A 25,037-nucleotide genomic window follows, 5' to 3' on the forward strand; every position below is an offset into this window, starting at 1 on the left:
GGAGTGTGCAAATTTAGATAGCCTCACAGTAAGACCTTTTCACAAGTGACTCAATAAAACAAACAGTGCAGATGTAGCTTTCACGACAACACTATCTGCAAAGGCCTTAATAAAATACATGACAGAGTTAGGACACTGAGAATCACACAACTCCAGACATGCCTTACATCAGACTTACGAGCAGCCTGACAAACTTACTGACACATAACCAAGCGGTAAGCTCTTTTTAGTATGTGAATCTGAATCAACTTGTGTGACTAATGATTCTCACTTCTCAGTTTGGGCTGCCAGGCTTTCGGTTTTTTGCCCATGTGTCAATGTGTCATATTGATCTCAAAAGGAAGGAAGACTCCACCCAGCGAAAGAGGAACTGACTCTTAAAATACACACCTCTGTCATCTTCAACCACCTCTACGGGGCTTACTGGAAACTGTGATAAAACAAGGTGGAGGGTGGGCCTTTTTTTTTTGTCTGAAAAACGTTTCTTCAATTTCAGCATTCTGAATCAGAATTTGATGGGACAGCTTGCATCTAATTAAGAAATTGACACCACATGTTCCTTCCCAAACAGCAGCTACTTCCTTGGTGACAGGGACATTCTTTGGTGAACAGTTTTAAAAACACAACAGGCCCACCACATTACTGAGCACAGGTCACACAAGCCCTGATGGCACTTCCGACCGCGTGCCCAGCATTCTATTTTCCTGCACTGGCATGGTCAATAACAGCACCACAACAGCGGCTAACCTCCCCCGGACATGAGCAAATCCACCACAAAAACATCATACACAAGCTTCACTTCCCCTAGACAGCACCACAAACATGCTTATTGACCTCATGGTCCAAGTGCTCTGTGCTGACCATGCAGAGTGTGAGAATGAGAGGAAAGGGATGGTATGCACTGACGGTAAAAATGATTTCACCCTGAAAAAAGTCCCCGCACTCTGCTCGCTGACTTTAGGAAACTTTTGGCGGCATTCAAGATAGCCGCAATGGTACTTTGTACTTAATTTTGTATGTTTTTTTCCCATTTAGGCACCCTTTTTTGAATCATCAAAAGGCCACTACACTTGTCTTACTTCAGCAACCTCTGCTCTACTGCAGGAGCAATGGAGAAAGAGGAACGCAACCTAAGCCTGCCCCAGTGGGAACAAAGCCAATTTGTTCTGCCGCTGTAGGTTCCTGGTCATTGTTGGCTGATGACACACCTGGGCCATAGGGCTCAGAGTGCACTTGAGACAAGCAGCTTGCCGACTGAGCCACTCAGGAGCCCCAGTGGTGCTTTGTTCTCAACTTGTGGGACAACTTAAATCATCAGCAGTTCAGCAGTCACTGTAATTCAGGGTTTTGCGTTACAACCAAAGAGACTGAGTGTCACTGTGTGTCAGGTACTCTTTACCTGTTTGTAAATTCATAAGCCTTCCTTGCATGAATGCTGACCCACCTTTGGGGGGCGATCCTCAGAGCTAGGGAAGTCCCAGAAGACATCATCGAAGGTGGGGGATATCGGAGTGGTGGCCATATCTGACATGGAGCTGCTGTGTGGAGTATCTCTGCTGGAGCGAAGGTTGGCATTCTGAAAAGAATGCACACACATAAACACACACACAAACAAATTTAGCATTTTCCTCATGTTTCTAGACATGACATCACAGCTCAGTTTCAAACACATTCAGTGCTAAAATAACCATAATCAGGTATAACACCTATTTCCTCATCTCATTCACATTCATGCACTGAGGTATTTTTATCAAACACACTTCACATCAGCTTTCAGTTATTATCTGTGTTGGCATCATTTCAATATTTGTTTTTCGTAGCCAGTCTCCTCATCATAACAGTTCTACAAAAAATGAAGAAGAAGAAAAAGGAGAAGTGCAAACAGAAGACAGACAAATCAGATTTTCATAGTGGTTTGACTAATGCCTTTCACAAGGCAAAGGATGGCACATACTTCGGAGAAAAACACGTGAGTTTTGAAACATTTGCAATTCTCAGAACAGCTGATCCAGGCGTGAATAACAATGTTACCAAACAATATGAGAATCATATTTGGTGGTCAGAGAAGATGTAGCACTGACACAATATGAAAATCATATTTGGTGGTCAGAGAAGCCGTGGCACTGACACAATTCAAGAATCATTTTTGGTTGTCAGAGAAGCAGTGGCCCTGACATGATGCATTAATATGACTATGCCAGACCTGCAAAAAGGATCAAATAAACACCTCTGCATTTACTAACATGCATCTTACTCCACCACTTCCTCAAGTGCAATGAAGCAAATCTGACAGAAATTAGGTAATGAACTATGCCTACAGTTTGGTTGAAGACATGCCTATAATACAATGACATAATAAAATGATATAATACATTTTATTATCACAGATGTACTGCTATGACTGCAATAGGACAGGTGGATTCCAGAAAAACTGCATTTAAATAATGAATTATGAGATTATTTTCTTATAATAATGATATCTCAAAGCTATCATTAGCATTCACTTAAAGCTTTGATTCTTGATGCAGGCAGGCATTGAACTTTTTGCAGAGGTGAGTGGGGAGGTAATGCAGTCTGGGAAAGAAGTGTTCGCTGGAGGAACTGAGGTGAACTGGGCTTATGGGGCAGTGGGTGGTTTTACCTGGTGCACAGCGGCTCTCTGCAGGGCTGGGGTGCAGGGGCTGGAGTTGCTCCCAGAGCCCAGTCTGGACTGCACATGCAGGGGGAGCCCAGCAGCCACTCGATTCAGGTTGGAGAGATGGGCGTCTGATGCCTTTGTCCTGTCATCCATCTGAGGGACAGCAATGGAGCAATTCACCACCTCACTTCTTTAGCCAATGTCCATAGGTATATCCTTACACTGAGAGAAATCACTGACCCTCCAGAGACACTGGAATTCTACACATCAGGATAGGTTGACTGGTGACACAAGATGAAGTGCTTTTTACGTTGTTCAACAATAGAGGGCTGCATTGATTAATGTGACCCGTGTTCTTAATGACCAACGCCAACGCATTTCCACTGATCTGCCTTACCTGTGTGGGTGCTGAACTGTCACTCAAACTGTTGATTTTCTCTTCATCAAATCTTACCTACTGCTTAAGTGCTTTTTGGTACCACCTACAGCCTTGTTTATAAATAGAATGCATGAGGTCACTTTTTGACTCACATTCATGCACTTTCTTGCTAGCTTATGATGGAGGAAAACATCCTGTTGCTTGTTTTGGAAAGACCTCAACGAAAAGATTGTGGTGGGTGATGCTATTTATATGTGTTTCTGGCTGACAGCATGGGAGGGAAATGTTTATTTTCTAGAAGTATGGATGGTATGTGAGGAGGACTGTACTTTCCAGCCGGGGGCAAGCATCGAGCAAGACACTTTCGCCTATGGCACTTCAAAACATCATCCTCTTTTAGGAACACACCCGCTTCCTCTTGACTCTCTTGGGCTCGAGGGCAAAACTGGCTTCATACCTGGGATTGGCCAACATCCTGTGAGCCCTGGGTCATTTTGCAGAAGCTTTAACTGATCTACAGCTGAGGCAGGCCAACGGTAACACGGAAGCAGACACAAAGCAGAAGGAGATACACAAGAGACAGAGAGACGGAGACAGAGAGAGACAGTGAAGCAGCAGGAAGGGAGTGTAGAGGAGGGGGGCAGGGGTGTGGGGTGGGAGCTTTACCGCTCTGCGCTGGCTATTTGCGGGGCAGCTAGGCGCGGCGCTAGCGGCCTTCTGGGGCTCCCTCTGCTTGTGCCTGTGGTCGTGCTGAAGCGAAAGCAGCTGGGCCTGGTCTTTGGGCAGCGTGCGGTGGAACTTTTTACCCTGCTGCTGCTGCTGCTGCTGCTGTTGCTGCTGCTGAGGAGGAGGCAGAGGCGGAGGCTCAGCTCTTCTCTACACAACGACACAAATAAAGGAGGCGCTCATCCTCGGCCCACTTCAAAGGGGGGCTCCACCGCAGGCACCCGCTAACCTCTAATTTAACCCGAGCGGCATCTCTGTTAAAATCGGGGCAGTTATTTCTGGAGATGGAGGCACCTCCCCACACTTTGTGATCCATGCACACAGAAAGCAGGCACATACAACCCCCCCCCCAATATACACATTATGACACACACCTTCACACAGCACGCAGGCTGACAGACAGCAGTAGGTAACATAATATCAGCAGGCTAGCTCAGAGCAGTGTCTCCCCAAGGAAATTCCACCTTCCATGTATACCTAATGCAATTTCTTGGCATCCATTATGGAAAAATTTGGAAGTTACGTCGACATGGAGTTAAATCCAGAAAAGCTGAATGACACTTCAACACCTATAACCAAATCAGGCAATAAAGGTATGTTTCACCTTTTACCCATAAGAAATGTTACAAGACAATATTTCTCCTATCAGTGTCCATGTAAAAAAAAAATGAAACACAAAAAGCCTATTATACAGTCATGCATTTACCCTCTCTTTAACCCACAGTGACTGCCACTATGAGAACATTTGTCTCCAAGCACAACACACTATTTTAAGTGCTGCACAACCAAGGAATTCCATCAAGGGATGAGTACTAATGTTTACAATGAAGAGATTGTGCAGAGATGCATAAATAAGCTATTCGACTCCTGGCACAGCTGTGGTCTTCCCAGGCCAACTCGCAGACAGCACAGCAAATACAAGAGACAAACAACAGTGTTTGATCTCTGCATAATCATTAAATATTTTTATTTTCCTCTGTGTAATCCTAAATCACACCCTATCCCCTTTTTATAAACCTATATACAAACCTATTTCAATTCCTTTTACTATTCAAAATTAATGTAGGATGGTGGACATGGAGTATGACAATGATTTATGAAACTTAATTATGAAAGCTGAATTAAACTATCATTACATTCATGTGCAAGAATAAAGAGTTTCGTGCAATCCCAACTCCAACACAATCAACTCCTTTGTTCCAGAACAGATGCTAAATGTCAGACAGATTCAAAATGCTAAAAAATACGGTACATATTACAACAGGTCCTGCTATGGAAACTGTTAAGTAAAACGTGGAAAATCAGTGGCCTTTTTGGAAGCCTATTCGCTGGCATATCACACACCATAAGGTAACAACAAAGGCTTTCACCTCAACTCTATCAACAATGTGAAAACATAACATTTCTCTGTTCCCTTTTAACATTCCATTTAAAGTCTGCAAACTAAGACTATACTAGGACACTCTGTATAGGGAACACAGTCCCATTCCATACACTACATACTATACGACCAAACAGAGAAACACCAGCAGTGACATTCACATCAAAAACGATTTATTGCTGCCAGGTCAATATGGCGTAAGGAGTCCTGCAAGCTGATCTAAACTTGCCAGCTGATCCCAGATGCAGACATATGCTTCATGCCAGTGTAATTCAGAGCAATAGTGAAATCTGTTTTTACCTGGTCTATCAGAGAGCACACTGGTCTGCCGCCAGCATCGATCTTCTGTTTGCCTGAGTCTTCCAGCTATTTTTTTGATGAGAAAATAAACACAGTTTACAACGTGGAGAATTAAGACTCTTCTGAAATCCAGCGACTGAATTCCTGTGAAAAATGTAAAATATTTAGTGTCTGCTGGCTTGCATAAGACTTTTAAACCTCCTCTCTTAAAATATTTAACTGTGAGAATCAGACCATCACTTCTAATGGCATGTCAGAGTAAACCAAGTGTGTTTGCATGGCTTTTATTTGTGAATTTGGTCATTTAATGCAGACAGTAAACATCTGCGTATATTGCAAATGAAACCGATTTGGGATGATGGACCTACATTTTACTTGAATTTTTTAGAGCGAGGAGAAAAACACATTTTGTGCAGCTGAGAGTTGTGAATTGCAAAGGAATGGAAACCCACTGACCATCTGTAATTAATTAGTTGCCAGGCTACTCTCCAGTTTTCTGTCAAAACTCATTAGCGCTGTTGCGTGGCTCTCGTGAAATGAAACATGAACATAAAATCGGGATGCATGTATAAAGTGAAGAAAATGTTCTTCCATCCATGTCCTTTGCACTCTTTGCCCGCAAGCACATTGAACAGATCCACATGCACACTTGATGATCATGTGACCACTCTCAATATAAGACTTGAAACAACCTGCATTGAGAGCATGTCAGCCAGCCCTCTCAGGCTCAAGTGATTCATTCTAAACCACTGAGGTGTGAGAGATTAATTAACTGACTATGTGAATTAAACACATTCTAATTAAACTCTTTGCAATATACATGACACTTTTCTTAGCTCTGCTACTGAGTGCTGTAATTGTCGCTAAGGTCGTGCCGAAGCAGATAGCTCCTTCATTTCTCCTAAGTACACAAGACAATGGGGAAAAAGGACAAGAACAAACTTTTAATTATTTTCTCATAGAATTACCCCACAGGCTATGCTTGTGATCTTTAATACTGCATAACCGTTCATTAACTGCGTGTTAGTTAGTAGATTCAATCGTGTTGCTCTACAGAAGAAGGGATGCAGGTAAAACCGCTGTGTCAACCTTCCTGCAAGTAGTTTAGGCAGCACTTGTATAAAATGTTAACTACAACTTGAATTAATAATGCATTGACCTTGTCATAAGTCATTTTTCACAATGGGTAAGGACTGCCAAACAAAATGAGAATTTCAATGAAAAAGACGTTATGTAACCTCTAAGTAACGACGCTGTATAGAAAAGGTCAACATCCTAATTTCAAATAGAGACATACAACCAGAGAATTACAGAGCAACTGAATGTTACAATGAGCCTCTCACAATGCTATAATGGCTGCAATCGTATCAAAACGTCTGTTTTCAACATACTCAGGATGTGACCTCGAGCTCTGACCCAGGAATTTCCTGCACATATACCATTTCCCACGCTTTTGTGTAACTGGAACATTTTAGCGAAATTCAATCCACTTTCAGTCCGTGACAAAAAAGAGCTCAGACTGCAGCAGAAAACCAAAGAACGAGGCAAAAACCTGTTGCACCCAGAATTCGTTGGAGTCTGGGCCACTCGGAGCTGAAAGCGGTGGGTGTGTCTTGAATAAAACATCACGCCCTCACTATTCATCAGCTATAGCAGAGGAGGAACTGAAGAGACCCTGGGTGTGGCTACCTGTTTCCTGTCGCTTCTCCTGCGCCTCTCCTCTGCAGCGCTTCTGTCGTCGGCCTCCGCCTCCTCCCTCCACAGCATCTCCTGCAGCTCTGGCCAATGGAAGCCGGACTCCTGATGCTGCCGCCTCTGCTGCTGCCCGAAAAAACACAGAAAAACGTCAGGTCACGCCCGGCATTTATGCATGTCACATCCGTAAACAACAACACATCACCCTCTTTTTTTCCCCACACACTCTTTGCAGTGCTGCAGTACAACATCGCTCTCCTTGCTCATAGTACACATCAACACAACACAACACAGTTCTCCATTTGTTCAATGCAGCTAAATACCTCTCCCTATTGTGCTGATGTGTACAACCCAATGCAGTCCTCTGACTGAAAGAAGCAGTCTGGGTCACTGAGAGGAACAGTAAAGTATGTCTCTGGAGGGAGCAGTCAGATAGAGATGTGTGTGTCTCTGAGAGGAATAGTCAGGTAGTGTAAGTCTCTGAAAGGAACAGCCAGGTAATGGAGCCTCTCACATCCTCGAGTCTCCTGCGCTCTTCCTTCTGCTGCTCGATCCTCTTCTGCCGCTCGGCCAGCAGCTGCTTCTTGTACCTCTCCTGATCCCGGAGCTGCTGCTGCTGGACCTGCTGCTGGCGCTGGGCTTCCGAGCGGCTCTTATTCTCCTGCTGCAGCCGCAGAAACTCTCTCCTCAGAGTGGACTCACCCGGCAGGTTCACGATGGAGCTGCACGAATGCGCGTGTGGGGGCACGCACACGCACACACACACACACACAGACACACACACACACACACACACACAGACACACACACACACACTCAGTAAAATGGAAGGCAGCTTTACACTTTCTGTCACTGCCATATGTGAGCCCGAAGCCCAGTCGGACAGGAGCATCTGGTGACACAGTAACGCTGTATACCGATTAGTCCATGCTTTTATGTAGACGCAAGGACACAGGGCGATCATTTCCCTTGAATGCAGTTTCATAACTCACTGCACCACACACCTTGGTAGTGTAGAAGTTTCTGAAAGCTGTTCTTTTTTCAATCAATAGCAAAGGAACTTGAACCTGAACACTCAATCTCAATCCAGATAGGCCACCAGGGAACATGCACATATTCATTCACACAGGTAATTCATTCTACCTTTCTTAAAAATTGATAAGCCATCAGGGAACACACACTCATTCATTCACATAGGAATTTCGCTTAACCTTTTTTAAACCAGATAGGCCATCAGGGAACATGCACATGACAATGAATGGCCTTTCTTGGCCCTGGCCCTGTTGCTATAGCAGTGACTCGCTCACACAAGCCAATCACACCCTGAGTGGAAAGCAACTCCAGGAGGACATACCTGGGCTCTCCTTCGTCCTCGTTCATCTCCTCCTCCTCATCCTCACTGCCACTGTACTCATACTCAGTCTCCTCTGTTTGATGAAATTAAGTACAGTTAAGATGCAAAACATTGTTTCAGTCATGTACAACACTGATGCTCTGCTGCAGACAGAGGAAAAAAAATGTCTGGAGAGCTTAAAAAAGGAAACAGGGCCATAACCACATGCGCATGACTGTCTGTATGGTCAGAAACCAGGGTAAGAAAAGAGGCTGAGATAAGACCTCATATGAACTACTTTTCCACAGCCTGTCAGTTCCTCTCTGAGGTAAACATTATGAAGGCCAACCTCTGTATTATTGCCTTTTGATCCAATTTACTTCATTCATTTATTTGATTCCAAGCAAGTAATACATGCCTTGATAAGACAATGAGTCAACAGTCTTCCTTGTTCACTCGCTACCAATTGCCTTGAATTACGTCAACAAAATAAAAAGATTTCAAGCTTCATAAGAATCGGCTTAATATTATTTTAAGACCAGTGTGTCATTTTGGGTTCCAAGGTTTTCCATTCCTGGAACAGATCCACAAGAGGTCATTTTAAATAAAGGGAGAATGCATGCATGAGAAAGGGAGAGGGAGAGAGAGAGAAGAAAAAAGGAGGGAAAGTTGAATGAAGAGGGGCATCTGTTTTTAATTCACAGCCAAAATCTCCAAGGTTATGAAGGCAGGGTAATAAGCTTTTTATGTTCTGGGGCTGCTGTTTCAGTGCTTGGCTACAGGGCTTTGTTTTAGAGTTTTAGAGTTTATCTCCGTGACCATCCGACCAACCGACCCGGCGCACGGTTTGGGACCGCGTTTACATTTCAGCAAAGCCGCAAGGCTCGGAAGCAGTGCCGGGCGATGTCATTATGTGGTGTGAGAAGGAAGAGGAGGACTCGCCCGGCGGAGCAGGGGAGGTAATTAAACACTGCTTTTTAACGTTCCTCTCTCATGACATGAGTGTTCGATCCCACAGTGAGCTGTCCCGCTCGAAGCAGCCGTATCCCGTATCTGCCAAATTACGAGCTCGACCCAGAGTCATGACGTAGCCTGTCATTACAGGCAAAGCACCACCCGTGCTACAAACATCTATTAAACGCATGGACCGCAGGAGACTAGAGCAAGAGGCTGCATCCCACTGTCAGTCAATTCATTTAATGCCTGTTCTTTTAAAATGGGGTCCCTAAACCAGCATCAAATAGAGATTTCTTTGACCTCCCTCCTGAATAACTAATTTCAATGGTTCAGGTACATTATTTTTAAACATTATTGTGGAAAGGTTATTTTAAAGATTATGGCCTTAATTACAGAGTACAATAACTCCATTACATTTGGCTTGCACACCTCTTAAAAAGGAATCAGCCCCAAAAACAACGCTATGATCAACAGGGCTTTATCAACAGAGACAGCTATTACTATTATCACTATTACTGTCTGTTGCTTTCAGACATATGCAATCGATGGCCTACCTTTCTCCCCCTTTTTCTTCCTGGTCCTGTCCAGGTGATCCTTGAGCATGATGCGCACCTGTCGCTCGTTGGGCAGGTCTTTGATGAACGAGTGTCTGAGAAGGGTCTCTGTGGAGGGCCGGTGCAGGTGATTCTTCACCAAGCAGCTGTCTACGAAGTTCAGAAACCTTTTCGACCTGGAGGGACAGGGTACAGAACATACTGTCCATATTCGCAAGCCTCATGATGCGGTCAAACAAGCTGGAAGAGTTCAACAACAGGGCAAGGGAAAGAATTATAAATAATGTAGAGCAGTGGACAGAAGGGACGTGATTGACTGTGAATGGGCACAAAAATGTTCTATCTGCATATGCATCAGATGTATTATCCACATCACGTGGACACTGCAAACACACAGACTTTACAAAGGGTATACACCTGGTTAGAAAGCTTTTACAGACCTAAACGACAAAATCAAAGCAGTTTATAAAATCATGATGTTAAGTTAACATCCCCGAGACGCACTGTCAAACATGACTTTGCTTAAGATACAATCCAATGTGGCCACGAAAATGCAGCAGCAGACTAAGCAAATAAACTAAGCTGACTGCAAAGACATAAACCTTATTTAGAAAACAGATCAAAACAGGAAGAAACAATCTGACACCAGTAAAGGGAATTACAATATGGGTTTAGCAGTACAACTCATATGCCAGCTTTCATTAGCCGACCTGATGGTTTCAGAGCAAAATCTCCCATCATGCCCTGCCCTCCGGATGCCGTGTGGGTGAACGGGGGGGGGAGGTTCTCTTACCACTTCTTTGACTTGAGCTTGGGGGAGGGGTTCCGCGGAATGAGGAAGAGGGCCCTCATGGGATGCATGTCGCACAGCGCTGGGGGAACACAGATGCCGAGAGCCAGTTATCAACGGAGCCATTGTGGCAAATCACATGGCGGCGAGGCCCGAGTGCGGCCGCGTTAGTGTCACAGTCATGTTACGTGCTCCCCTCCCTGCGGTGTGTGCCCCCCCCCCCCCCACCAAGTCTCCCAGCAGCGCTTGTTTTCTCATGCAGTGCTCCGCTCAGCTGCATGACATCACTGGGCTTGGCCGGCACTGAGCGGTCATGAGGTTCTAATTTGCTCGTCTGCTTTAACCCAAGATTTCCACTCTGAGAATGAGCGCTGAGGAAAGCAGCGGGGCTGTGCTAGTTAACACACTCCAGCTGTACATGCATATACTTTCCTGGTCACTCTTAATCTGCTCTACAATGTTATTACAGCTGAAAAACTAACACATGTATACTCTGTCAAAAAGGAAATAAACAATTAAACAGTAAAATGTGATATCCGTATATCTATATCCATCTCTATCTCTATCTATAAAACTATCTACACAATGAATTATGTAGCCAATGTATCTTTTGTGCTCCGACCTAAAAGGCTGCCATTAAAACTGCATAAATTCATGTTACTCTGCATGTAGATGACAATGTGGGGTTGTAGTTTGACAATTGGACTACAGGGATCCGCATACTGGAATAACAAGCATTGATATCCTGTGTGGGACACTGGTCTTATACCTATGACTAGGATGCAAAAACCTACATTGCTCTCCATCTGTATAAATGCAACACTCTGTGTAAGTAACCCTGGGTTAAGGCATCTGCTAAGACACAATAAAACATAGAAGTTTGACAATATTCCTAAAGCCATTATCTACGCTAATGAGCTAAAATACAGATGCTCAACCTCTTGAGATTGTTTGCTTTGGATACAATCTTTCAGTGTTGCAACCCTAAATGCAATGACATTAGCATATTTCCACCATGAAACAGACGCAACCATGTTAAATTTGAAGGACAATACTACTGCAGTATACTTTTATTACAGAGATCACATGCAGACTGTATGCCAGTGGCCATTGTAAAGACATTTCTAAATGAATTAATGACAGCATCTATTGGCTTTCACTATTTAGATCCATATTCAGGGACACTGCCAACCCACATTCTGATACTAATGTGACCTCATTTTTGACCTCTTGCAGCTGAAGATATTGAGGAAAGTGATCTATCAAAAAAATTTCCTATAAAATATAGTTTCTGATTGCTGACTGCAGCAGTTAGCCATCTGTCCCTTTCCCTGCCACAAGGAACATAAAATATGTACCAAATCACTGAAATGACTTGATAAAAGCGTGGGGGTGAAAGAGAGAAAATGTCCAGACTCACGTGGAGCCCCCTCGGCCATCTCCAGTGCAGTGATTCCCAGGGACCACAGGTCACTCTGTAACAGGGAAAGGGAGACTGTCAAGCCATCAAGCACCACTGAGAGAGACAGCACCTCAACAACACACAAAGGACAAGACTACATCCTATATGCTATGCCCTGGCCCATGATAGTAAGAGTGAACATCTGAAATGGCATCTCATGTGTTGGCAAAAGAACATGAGCAAAGGGAATACCCGAGCAGAGCTGAATGCTCTGTGCTCATTTATTATTGATTCTACAGATATCTTTATCTGTTCAAACAGTTAAGGATTTCTACCTATGTCTTGTGCAGGTACGTTTTCACCAGTCTCACAACCTCTGGTAAAAAGCACGAAGAGACTGTGCCTGGATAATCAATATCAAAAGATCAACAACTGAATGCTCGCTCTGAGCGCAGACAAAGCCCTATGGCCTGGGTTTGAAACCAGCAATGTTATCTGCCAGCAATGACCGGGAGCCTACAGTGGTGGAACAAATTGGCTTTGTTCCGGTGGGGTTAGACTGGCCAGGGTTTCCTTGTCTCACCAGGTGGTGTGCAAGTGTTGCTATGCCCTGTGCTTCCCCACAGAAGTTACTGTGGTGAGACGTGCCTCATGTACAATTAGTTACTCCTAATTGGGTGAATTTAAAATAATTTGAAAAATCGGAACTTGAAAATCCTATGGCTGTGCCATATTTCTCTTAAATATGTGTTGCTATGACATTGAACACTTACCCTGTAGTCGTAGGTAGAACCTGGGTTTTCGTCACAGGCAATGACTTCTGGGGCCATCCAGTATGGGGTGCCAATGAAGGTGTTCCTCCTCCCAATGGTCCGGTCCAGCTGGGCACTGACTCCGAAATCCACTGGGGGCACAGGCATGGCACATGTCAAAAGTTTTCCTTTCACCATCTCAGCTCCGTTGTCCAAAACGCAACACGTCAATGCCACGGCACCACGCAACAGTGAGACCCTGTGTGTGTTTCAATTCAGACTTAAACATGTAATATGTAGAAAGGCACACTGGGTGAATGGAGCAACAGCAGTTCCAGCTCGTACAGTGTCTGTGTAAACTCAATGGCTACACCGCGTGTCACTCTTCGCTTCGGTCACCTACCCAGCTTCACCTCGGCGTTCTCCGTCAGCAACACATTCTGTCCTTTGATGTCACGGTGAATGACGTGGTGAGAGTGGAGGTGTAGCAGGCCCTGAGTAGGACACGCACAGTGTTAGGATTGGGAACAGTGGCCATACACACACACACACACACACACACACACACACACACACACACACACACAACACACACACACACAGAGGGTCAGGACAGACTAGAAGAGCACCCTAAGGCAAGTCTACTATGTGTACACAGTGTCAAAGCAATACAAATAAACCAAGAAAGAAGTTTATTTTTTTGTTCTGAGAATGACTTGAAGTTAAACCTGAATTTAGTGTACAATGATTACAGATCTTTAAATACTGTACGGGCAAAGCTCCAGCCTTCAACTACTGCGCTAACATTGGAAAGTTATCAAAACAATTTGGCAGGACTACATTTTGCAACAACAGAACATAAAGACTAATACACACTATTACTGAAACTCTGCCAAATGAATCCTTCAACAGGAAGCAGAGAAAGTGGGTCTTGTGTGGGCCTTGATGGAAAAAGCATGAGTGACACTCACTCTCAGGACCTCCCTGCAGATATAGGCGATCCAGTCCTCCTTCAGACAGTTCCCTTTAGTTTTCTTCACAAGGTCAGTGACTGAGCCAGCCCCGCAGTACTCCATCACCAGCTACAGACACAGCACAGAGGGAACTGCTCAGACACCCACCACCGTACTTACTGTACCATTTATTCCATGGTGCACCACATGCTGAAGTGTTTATTAACAGTGTCCATGTTTGCAATGACACTACTAACGCTTTGCTAGGAGAAGCTGCCAGTGAAGGCTTGTTTGACCACTCCGGAGACCTCATCTTTCAAATAAGTCATTAGTATGCTTTTTTAAAAAATTGGTATAATGATTGTGCATCATTAATAAGTTGCAAAAAGTATTAATAAAACATCTTGTTGGGGAAAAAAACAATATGAATAAAGATAAGAATCTTGCTGTGATATGAACCAGGTCACCTTTGAAAGCAAACCTTCAGCGCACAGCCCTGCCTAGGGCCACACCGTAAAAACAAAAAAACAATCCTCCAAATTTCATAATTAGTGAGAAACTCAATCTTATATTGACAGGCCTCTCTCAAAAGAAATTGAGAGTAACACAGGCATCGAACTCACCCAGAGCTGATCATCATGGCCCGGTGGGCTTTTCTTCACAAAGGCACCATAATAGGTGGCTATGTTCCTGTGATGGGAGTACGTCTTCAGCATGTTAATCTCTAACTTGATTTCATCTTCTTCCTCCTACAAATACAAAACCCAGGCCAAAATGGCAGACACTTAAAATTCTGTGTGCAAAAACAGTCATGGCTTACTATGCCTTGATACTGACCACAACACAGATGTAACTGCAGATACAATTTCAGAGGATTTACACATCAAATGCCACTGTGTACAGGCTAGCATCCCTGAAACCACTGTTTGGATGATGATCGCACTTTAGCACACTTTACACTTTGCTACAACTGAAGAAAGTAAAGCAGTAAATATAATGAGTTGGGTCAGTTTTAAGGGCTAGACTGTAGTGGCCACTGTTGGTGAGCATCTGTTATTAGATTCACTCGATGCAAAGCTTCACCGCACTATGGCAGTGATGTACAGTAATCACTGGGTCAGTCATTTCCAATTACTCTGTGCGGGTTATTTAGACCCGGGAATATTAGGTCCATTTTTAATCTTGTGTTTATACTCTTTGGGGCACCGGGGATATGAAACTTGATTTGTTTCTTCCCCTGTGGTTTTTCTCTGATTTATACTTGTGGAGAGCGAGGAGGCAAACATTGTTTGGAAGGGCTGAGCAATGAGAACGGCTCCCTGAAGGAGGGAGGTCCTGGAGGAAGCGTGGCAATAGCTCCACTCCAAGGGATTCAAAAGCCTTCCCTGACACTGAGTAACACCAGGGCCTGTCCGTTCCATCTGTATAACCTCCCCCATCTCCTGCTTTAGTCCTAAACACCTCTCAACTTATTCTAGCACACTTTGTTAAAAGCTTTAATGATTCAAGGCAGGCAATCTCAACCATTTTTACTGTAAACAAAATATGCATTTCATAAGACATATTAGTACTCAGATGATCATGATAATATACATTTTCATTGAGAATGATTTTTTTTTTATTGCTGTCTGTGCTCGTGTTGTGTTGCATTAACGTACTAACTTTACCACAGGACCAGTTCACAAAAATATACTGACTTTTGGAAGGAAGTGTTTTCTTCCTCTATTCATCTAGAAACATGGAGTGAATTTGGGACAGCTGCATTTTAAGGCATACCTTATTTCTGCATCTTATTTACTGACAAAGCAGCTCAAAACATGGAATCTAATGACAAACTAGAACAATAGCTTCCTTTGAGCTACACACAAACTCTCTGTGGCCCCTGACCCTGTGGGAGACAGTGGTCAACATCTGACCCCTGATGAAGGGACTGAACCCTGTGTGTCCCCTTGAAAGGACCCTCACTTTTTGTCCTGAAGAATGACAAAACCAGAACACATGACCGTGCCTTCATCTCCCTTTAAATCAAACCGGAGAGGGCGACATTCCTGCTCGGAGAGGCCCGGCCTGCTGTTCTCAAACAGGACAAGCTCGCTATTCCCCAGAGGGGAGCAGAAAGTGACCCGGCCATGTCTGGGTCTCGGACGGCCTGGGAGTGGGGGAGGGGGGGGGATTTGGGGGGGGGGGGGGGGTGGGGGGGGGGGGGGGGCGTGTGACTGAGGGAATCTGTCAGGGTGGAGGAAACGACAGCCTGCAGCAGGGGGCAATTCACTTCGACAGGAAATCTCCTGCTGTTATCACACAGGGCAGATAGACAATACAAGATGGACAGGAAAAGGGAAAAGACGCCTGTGAGCCGAAAAGAGAGAGATCTTTGTCGCGGCCGCCACAGCAGCAGCCTTATCTGCACTGCAGCACTCTCCGGAGTGCCTCAGCGGGAGGCAGGCCTTTTAAACACACTTCCAACGAGGCAGCCGTCCTTTACACGTTAGGCAATCTCACCCAATCTCATATCGCGCGGCGCATCAGCAAATATACAGTTTAATAATTGGGAAGCGAAGCAGCTCTACGGTATTATCAAATAATGAATGTTTTTATGTTCCGTTTTCAAACGCATTGTATCGATTCTTTGTGTCCTTCTTCCCATAATTTTAAGAAATAACATTTTTCCCATCCACAGACAGAGCCCAAGACTCCACTGTGAATAGTTATGATGTTGAGCCCGCACACCCCCCCCCGCCCCCCCGCCCCCCCGCTGTTCCCACATGCCAAATTCTGAGCTGAAATGTGCCTTGCAGCAAAATCAAATGTAATTAAATGTTTGTCTGTTCACTCTGTGCTACTGTAATAATGTGCTTCTCAATCCTTGAAGTCTATTTTCACCTCATCTGCAGGTGGGAGTACTGCACAGGGGGGTGGGGGTGAGGGGCTGAATGAACTTTCACTGAGCAAACACAACCTCCTACGACTCCACTGCTGATTGACAGCAATGGTAATAACTTCAGCTGCACAGAAACGGCCCCAGCTCGTTTGCATTTCCGAACACACCTTCTTTGGAGAAAGCTGCATTTGATTTGCTTACTTATTGGGAAAGTATGTCTTCCGTCTTCATGATTGGAGGACTGTACACCCCTAAGGCCACACTGCTGCGGGGAAGGAAAGGGGCAGTCTCACCTCTGTCACGTCCATGACCTTGATAGCAGCCAGCTGTCCCGTCTTGACATGTCTCCCCTGCAGGAAGACAAGGACATATAGGTCATCAGCCTCCGGCAATATCGGCAACAATCAAGGATTTCTGGAAGTGCCACGTGCTTTGCTCTGTTCTTATTTAACTTCATAACCAGCCCTTGCCATTTGAATATGAAGTGATCTGGACAGCTCTGGACCCTGAGCTGTAGAACTGCTTCCAGAAAAAAACTGATTTAATATAAAATGGACAGAAAATACTCTTGTTTTCACATCAAAAGGAAAATTTTCTTTAGATGTTTGCAATCAAAACCAGCCATTTAATTTTACGTCATGAACTCCAGCTGTCACGAGTAAGCACAACACCATTCAATCGAGCAAGGTAAGACGTTCTTCATGAGCAGAACAGAAATTACACGGGGAAACCAACACTAGAAAGTGAGATTATACTACAATGATGATGCAAGTAGCAGTGGGAACTCCTACACCTTGCCAAAATGGGGCTAATGTCATTTGTGATGATGCTGAAATGCATTTGCAAGCCAATTTAACTGAAACAATGGAGGTTATTTGTGATGTGTAGTTAACATTTGGGGTTTTTAACACTTTACCATCAAATACAGTCATGAACACATTTGAACCTCTGCACTGGTAACCTTTGTTCAGGTGTTGTGCCACAGAAAAAAAGGGAAACACACTCTTCTCCTTCTCTCAAACAGGCTGGTTTCATTTCAGCAGAAAAAAGCAGAAGATGAACGAAGCTGAAAGCGGCGAAGTGCTTCGCTAAAATTGAAAACGTTGTACATGTCAAAATCTGTGGAGGCGGAATACGGGGACTTTAAAAGCGATTATTTGAGAAATGTGTACAGAAGAAATGGAACATGGGACCAGGTCTGATGGAGCAGCGCATGTCTCACGAGATTGACCTCCATTATTTGAGAAATTGCTCACCTCGTCCATGCGACTTTACAGCGCCATGTGCCACATCATGTGTAGGCAAGGAAAAACTCAATCACGCCCAGACACTGCGTAATTTAGATTTCATCCTCCATGGAAACCCAAGTGTCTACCTAACGATTGTGTCATACCTATGGCCAACCATAGCTTATCTCGGAGAACAAACCAGCCACCGATGGCGGTTTTTATTTCTTACCTGGGAGATATGCCTTGCTTCCAGCATCAGTATTTCATCTTGTAGTTGAGGGTTTTTTTTTTTTATCTGGTGAACGGGTCTGGTGAACAATTTGTATTTAACCCTTTGGTGACCTCATTCATGTTACAATTTATAATCTCCCTAGTGCCATTTGCCCTCTGGTCAATTTCAGTTGGGTTTGGACACAATCATTGATTCCAGTTAAAAATTCAGGTTGCTGACTAATACATTTCTGATATTGTGGTTTATTTATTCCACAGTGCATGTCAGCCATCTGGATTACTGTGAGAATTGCTCTTACTGCTGATAGAAAATGACAAATCTAAAGTGATTAGAAGTGCTGGCTGGTTCAGCAGTGGCAGCAAGCCTCGTTGCAAGAACTCAAAGAGGATGTTGCAAGGTCAAATCGAATTTGAAGAACCTACAAATCTGCCATCTTGGGAAAGTGGAATGTTGCGAGACAAATATGAGGGGGAAAAAAAAAAACTTTGAACATGACACACATTTCCTAAAATGTTAGTCAATATCCTATTTCCAAATCATAATCACTCAGGTGGAGCGGTCTCGTAATCAATAGGGAACATTTAGTTTCTCCCCAGAAGCCGATACGGCCCTTGTTCAACGCTATGCCGGCAGCCCTCTTGCTTCCATGTTAAGTCACGGCGCTATGGGCTGAGACAGATTGATGTGGCCTGCCATAGTTTACCATTATTTTGTAAATGAATTCGCAATTTTGACAGCGGCCATATATTTACGTTACTTAGCCAGTGAAGTGAGTGTAATGACTGTGCCATTATTCTTCTTATGACAAATAATACTGAATGAAAAACGGATAGCAGGACGGCAGCATTCATTTCGTTTTCTCCATGAAAACAACAGTTCTTGCCCTGGTAAGAGGGCCTGTGCTAACAGCTGAACAACAGCAACAGCTGTACTGTCTACCAACACGACGGTCTTATCACACCACTCCTAATTCATAACAGATTATTACAGGGTCTTAGTGTGGCTGATTCGGAAGAATGTACACAGTTCCTATTGATATACCTCAGCCTGACATGTACTGAAAATATTGAAAATCCCTGATGTTAAAAAGAGAAATAAATAACAGCAGCATACATTCTCTGCAACAGTAGTATACCCAGACAACACAGTAACACTGAGGCAAACTTAAAATCATTCAGGGGGTCACAATGCTGAATGAAAGAACCTGCTTCTGTGTATAATTTACAAAAACTATAGACCAACTCATACACACATCAGTGTGTGTATGTACTGTATACATACATATATACATGTGGGTGCCTGTTTCTTTTCCTGGCTATATTTCATTACCAACCCCATCAGTACTTTGTACTCCGCCTGTTGCATAATTCATGAGTGTATAAATGAATTTCTTACACCACTCTACTGCAAACCCATTCTGAGAAACAATATTGCACAAGTTTATGACAGTGCAACTCAAGTTAATGCCACTCATGGAGAACGTCCCTGACTGGTGACACAGCCAGCTCCGCACTCTTTAAAGGGAGCAAAAGGAAGGAAGACACAGGAAGAGTGAAACTGTTGGAGAAAAAGGCTATGGAGTGCACATGCTCAGGAGCATTTACAGAGCATACAGGACTGAAAATATTCTGCCATTTAACCTGCACATCTAACTGGGGATTAATTTTTAAATTTCTACAAAAGTCAGGAAAATGTTTAGTTGGATACTACTGTACACAATATCTTAACAGCCCTTACAAAGATTTTTGCCAAGTCCAACTGAACACTTTACTTGCCTTTATTTTCTAACAGACCAGCCCATGGTGCCATTTAAACTCCATACATTTACATGATTATGCATATTTTGCATGTTTTACATGATAATGGAATACTATTTTTAAACTTCTTTGGACCTTCCACAGAAATCTGGTGATGGTAACAAACAAAAAAAGGTTCATGACCTAAATCTGAAACACCCAGCGGAACTGTTTTTTTCCCCTGAAACAGTTCACAACACCCAGTAAAAGTCAACCAGCTAGTGAACCCTGTTTCTCCCTTCCTGTTGGTGGAAATCTGTTAGTGTCTGTGGGTTCAGAGGTCAACCACCAACAGTGAACAATGAGACAGTCACCTCTTCACTCTCAGACAGAAAGTTCATGAATGGCCATATGCTGCCACCATGGTACCGCATCTCTGCGGGAGACCATGCACATCATGTTCATGAGATGACAGTTATGTGAGACATCATTGACATCTTCTAACATCTGCCTACTACCAGTACTCCCGTTTCCAGAACCTTGTGCTACACATACTGTAAAAAAAACTAAAGTAATCTTAACAGCTCCAGTAGGTGTGAAGAGCATTTGGCCCTACAACATCAAATTTGGAGGAGTACCACACGACAACACAGGAAATCAAAGAATAACCCCTAGACAGAAAAAAAAGAGATCACACGCCGATATGCTCAAGATACCCCTGGCACAGTTTTTTTTTTTTTTTCTGTGGTAACCTTGGCATTTCCTGTTGTTGCTTGCCTGCCTTTGGCTGTGATGTTTTCACAAAGAGAGCGATCCTGACTCTGGTTGTGTACAGTACAGAGCGGCCTTTGAGGAGCGGTCGATGGAAGGCCGCTCCGTTTCATGCGGCGTAAGCATTTCTGCAGCCCCCAGCGCTGGGTTCAATTACGAGCCACGCTGTGGCTCCTCACAGACACGAGAAGGGGGGGGGAGGGGTGGGGGGCATGGGTCTGTATGCAAGGCCAATAGAACGCTGGAGTGTGCACATGTGGATAATAGCAGGGTGAGTAAAACAACCTCATTAAAGTGTCTTTATCAACAAAGCCGTTTAAACATGAATTGAGTGCATGTGCACAAAATATTCACTGAGGCATTCAGAATTTTCTCCTCAAACTTTCAAACACTCTTTAGGCATTACTGTATGTGCTGAAACGGTTAGCATGACACTAATGCATGTATGTAGGGAGCTCTGGTTACAAAAGGTGGCAAAATGGCCAACACACCGTTATCTCACGATCTTTATGCAACTAAAGGCAGGCATACGAGGATGTCACGCTGGTGTTATCAATAAAATCGAACACCCTCCTATGTCTGGGATCAAGAAGGCAGGGAATGGATTTAAAATGTGTCTAAATATGACATATCATGTGTGTTACTGACTGTAGATTTTCTGGATGATTGATCATTTCATATAACATTGGCTTTCATGAAAACAATTAGAAAATAAACGCTCACATTGCTGAGCATTCTCAAGATAAATGGCTAGTATGGCTGCTTGAACAGAGCTTCCCCTCCCTCCCAGAAGAGAGCGTTTGTGTATTACCCTCTGACTGGGCATTGAACAGCAGAAGTGCACTAGCAGAGACTTTCTGAGCCTAACCTGATATCTGATTGGCCCAACCATATCTGCCGAAACTGATATTTCCGGGCTTTTTCTAATTCCCTGATATACCTACCTCATGCTTTTCTTAACTACACAGTGATCTACACTAAAGTTAGGGAATCAGTGCAAGAAGATATTATGGAGTATAAAAGCTTTAATTAGGCTTCAAAAAGCCGCTGTTCTAAAATGTACTTCCAGTTCCCATCTCATTTGTTTATTTAGATAGCTATACACAGGGTAGTTTTATGCATATACCCTGTCAGATTTTTCTGGAAGAAAAGAAAAGGATAGTTCTAGTGGATAAGTGGCTACATGTATTCAGTACTTAAGCAGTAGGCCAATTGCCACATTTCCTTCCCAGTTTTTGTGCTACAGTACAGATATTATACAACATCGTTCGTACTTAAAGGTGTTTCTAAATGATTTTTAATGTGGTTAATTAATTACGTCAGCCTGTCACTCTGCCCAAGTGCATTATTAGCCTCTACAATATCCACTGAACATTAAATTTGACATGAGAAATGTATTTTCTCAATCTCAGCCATTGCAGAATCGTTGGCAGCAGTGCAGAGTATAGATATGGGCTCAGGACCAAAGTGGTATAAGTTCAGCTCATTTTACTGTGATTGCTGTGAGAAGGGCACTTGCCCAAGTTCCCAGAAAAACCAAAGATAATTAAGCAGGTTTGAGAATTTGTAAATTACTTTTGGAGAAAATAAACGCACTGGTTACAACAGTGAGTAATTATGTATAATGTATGTAATTTCTTTTTTTTTTTTTTTTTTTGTAAAAAGCTCAACAACATATCTGCTCTCACCAAAATGGCTCTCATTCTGGCTGGCAGTAATACCTTGCCACACTTTCACAACACAAACCTTGTCTTTTGTCCAAACAATGACAGAGAAGAAATGTGCAAACACTAAAATTTCAGAATACAGGAAAAATAAACAAATCTGGCCATTCCAAGAATCCTGAGCCACTGAAGGGAACCAAAGTGTTTGAAGCTGTTCACTGGAAGCAGGCCCCACTCTAGATAATGCTTCCTTTAAGTTATCTGTCCAGCTGCGATCCCCGAGTAACAGGAGAAAATCTTGGATTTCACATGCACTTGGTCTGCCCCAGCACAGCACACAAACCCGCTGCACGTGTGTCGTCTCCGGTGGAAATATCCGTTTAAAGGAGAGGGAGAGGGAGACGAAACGAAAGTCCGGTTTCCTTCTATTGTTTGCATGAAGTAAAGTTTAAAAACCCTTAACAACAGACACAGAGCCCCCCACACAAACAAATGCTTATACCGGTTTATAACATTAGAATATTATGATAAACACAGAGTAACATTTTGACACCTACAGTATTCCACATGTGCAGTGTGGCTCCTTGAGATGGAAATTATGGCACCACCATTAAGGCTTATGGATATGGCCAATGACAACAGAAAGACACAAGTCCTTCGGGTGAACAGTATTAGATTCATAAGCATTTTCATAAGACGTTTCACAAGAACAAGGGCTGCAACAAGGTCTTGCAACAAGGGTTTATGTAATCTTGTGGCACATCCTTACATATGGCAGAGTAATTCATGCCTCTTTATGAAACATACTGCATACACTTTGTGTCTGTAAGCCGAATCATGTTAAGAGGACATTTGTGGACATGATCTACCGCATCCCCTAATAAACAGGATCTCTGGGTGGCCGAGGGTGGGGGGTGGGGATGGGGCGCAAAGTTGCATTAAACAGCATTCCTCATGATGATCAAAGGAAGGGGGAGAAGGAATCCAACTGTCCTCTAGTTAGCCTAAAGCTCAGAATTCAACAATCCCCAGCAGTGCTCCCATGAGCTGCTCATTTTGAAATATGCTGGATTCAGGCATAAATCGTGTTCCAGTTTAAACAATGTGACGTACCAGTAAGCCCTCCTAGACAAGTCAAAGTTATCACAAGATGTAGCGTATGTGAATGCCTCACTTCAAGGAACATGCGGCACAGTCCTATGCTATGATTACTATGAGGTTGCTTTCTGGCGGGTGTTCCACAGCAGTGATTCTCTTTCTGTGGATAGAAATGGTGAAGACAGCATTTTGGCTTCACTGTCAATACCCTCAACCTCCATTTCCCCCTAGCCCTAATAAACGGGTGCGGCAAATATCAAGTGTCCTCGCAGGGACTCCTCATTACTAAAATGCCCCAGTATTTTTGTTTATGGAGACTCTCTTGAGATGGCTGTCAATTTTTCCCCCCCTATTCTTCCTGTTTTTCCCCTTGTCATTAAATACAATGGGAATTGGAGAGAGGGACTCAGTACCATGGGGGGGATCGGGGGGAGGGGGGTGCATGAGGAAATCCCCTTCTGACAGAAATATCCTTGGCAGCGAGCGCCCTCCTGACACCTCTGGGGAGTGGGGTCCAGAGGTTATCGTGCAGTGCCACAGTTCCTACGCTGCGGGCCGTGGAGCGCTTTCGCCTTCCTCCCTGAGCACGCTCAGAAAGAGAAGGCCGCTTTTCAACACCGGGGGCCTCTTTCATGCCGCATCAGTGCAGAGGGGATTTGCATGACGTCACCAGATTTTTTGGGCAGAGACCCAGTTGTTTGAACAGCGAGGGCAGGAAATGTGTGTTGAGAAAGCGGTTTCCTCTGTCAGGCCACGTGGTAATCTCCTCCACGACAATGGTGTTTTCACAATATGGAACGCCCACAGTTATCGTGAGCGTTGAGAGAGGCCTCTTCGCTGAGCCATCTTCGCCTATGTCAAAACCGCATCAGTGCTGACAGGAGTCATTTGTGACCGAATGCATGACACTTCAACTTGCGGGACAGGGAAGTGCTTATTTCAAAAGAGGAAAAGTCTATTGATGTCATTACGCTACAAAGCCTCACTACAGCGTGGCCCATACCAGCATCTTGCTCAATGTCCACCACTCTCAAACCCATAGAGCCCTAACAAGATGAAATTAACCAAAAATCAGACAAAATCAACAACAGGCTTTCTGAAATTCCTTGATGATATCCACACCGGGAACTATTGTGGCATTGAAGGAATACTGTGCCAAATGTACAGTCACTCACCCAAATTCACCCAAAAGTCCCATTCATACTGATCACCGAACAAGCAGAGTGGTTTACTACAGTACTACTACTTTGCAGCTGTTGGCTCTTTTGTTGTTCCATCACTGTGTCTCAGAAATGTCCATTCACAGATCAAAAAACAGAAGTGTGAAGGGAGTTTAAAGGGCGCTTAGGCGAGTTCTCAGAAAACAGAAACCTGGAGAAAGACACGCAGAGCATTTCCCCTCACCTCATAAGCGAAATCTATGCTTAGTACAAATCCGGTCAGACATTCTTGTTGTAGCTTACTTTCAAATTTGTAATGTATTTTTAACAGGGAGCTTAATACTTTTCTTAACCTCTAATTAGAACTGCAAGAATGCTGTTATTTTGGTAGACATACCCAAGTACG

At 43.9% G+C, this 25,037-nt stretch overlaps 1 protein-coding gene across 1 annotated transcript in view; it reads right to left on the reverse strand.

The window, feature by feature from the left end:
- si:zfos-2326c3.2 (mitogen-activated protein kinase kinase kinase kinase 4) overlaps positions 1-25,037 on the reverse strand; it is a 46,633-nt gene that overhangs the window by 15,172 nt on the left and 6,424 nt on the right. The window contains exons 3-17 of the mRNA XM_036547575.1: positions 17,035-17,091; positions 14,484-14,609; positions 13,879-13,989; positions 13,311-13,401; positions 12,929-13,059; positions 12,174-12,228; positions 10,757-10,835; positions 9,964-10,139; positions 8,474-8,546; positions 7,634-7,841; positions 7,114-7,245; positions 5,425-5,490; positions 3,684-3,893; positions 2,642-2,791; positions 1,445-1,576 (exon numbers count right to left, since the gene is read on the reverse strand). Coding sequence (XP_036403468.1) covers positions 1,445-1,576; positions 2,642-2,791; positions 3,684-3,893; positions 5,425-5,490; positions 7,114-7,245; positions 7,634-7,841; positions 8,474-8,546; positions 9,964-10,139; positions 10,757-10,835; positions 12,174-12,228; positions 12,929-13,059; positions 13,311-13,401; positions 13,879-13,989; positions 14,484-14,609; positions 17,035-17,091 — 1,797 coding nt within the window. The remainder of the gene's footprint in view (positions 1-1,444; positions 1,577-2,641; positions 2,792-3,683; positions 3,894-5,424; positions 5,491-7,113; positions 7,246-7,633; positions 7,842-8,473; positions 8,547-9,963; positions 10,140-10,756; positions 10,836-12,173; positions 12,229-12,928; positions 13,060-13,310; positions 13,402-13,878; positions 13,990-14,483; positions 14,610-17,034; positions 17,092-25,037) is intronic.

Source organism: Megalops cyprinoides, chromosome 16 (assembly GCF_013368585.1).
Source record: "Megalops cyprinoides isolate fMegCyp1 chromosome 16, fMegCyp1.pri, whole genome shotgun sequence".
Lineage (NCBI taxonomy): Eukaryota > Metazoa > Chordata > Actinopteri > Elopiformes > Megalopidae > Megalops > Megalops cyprinoides.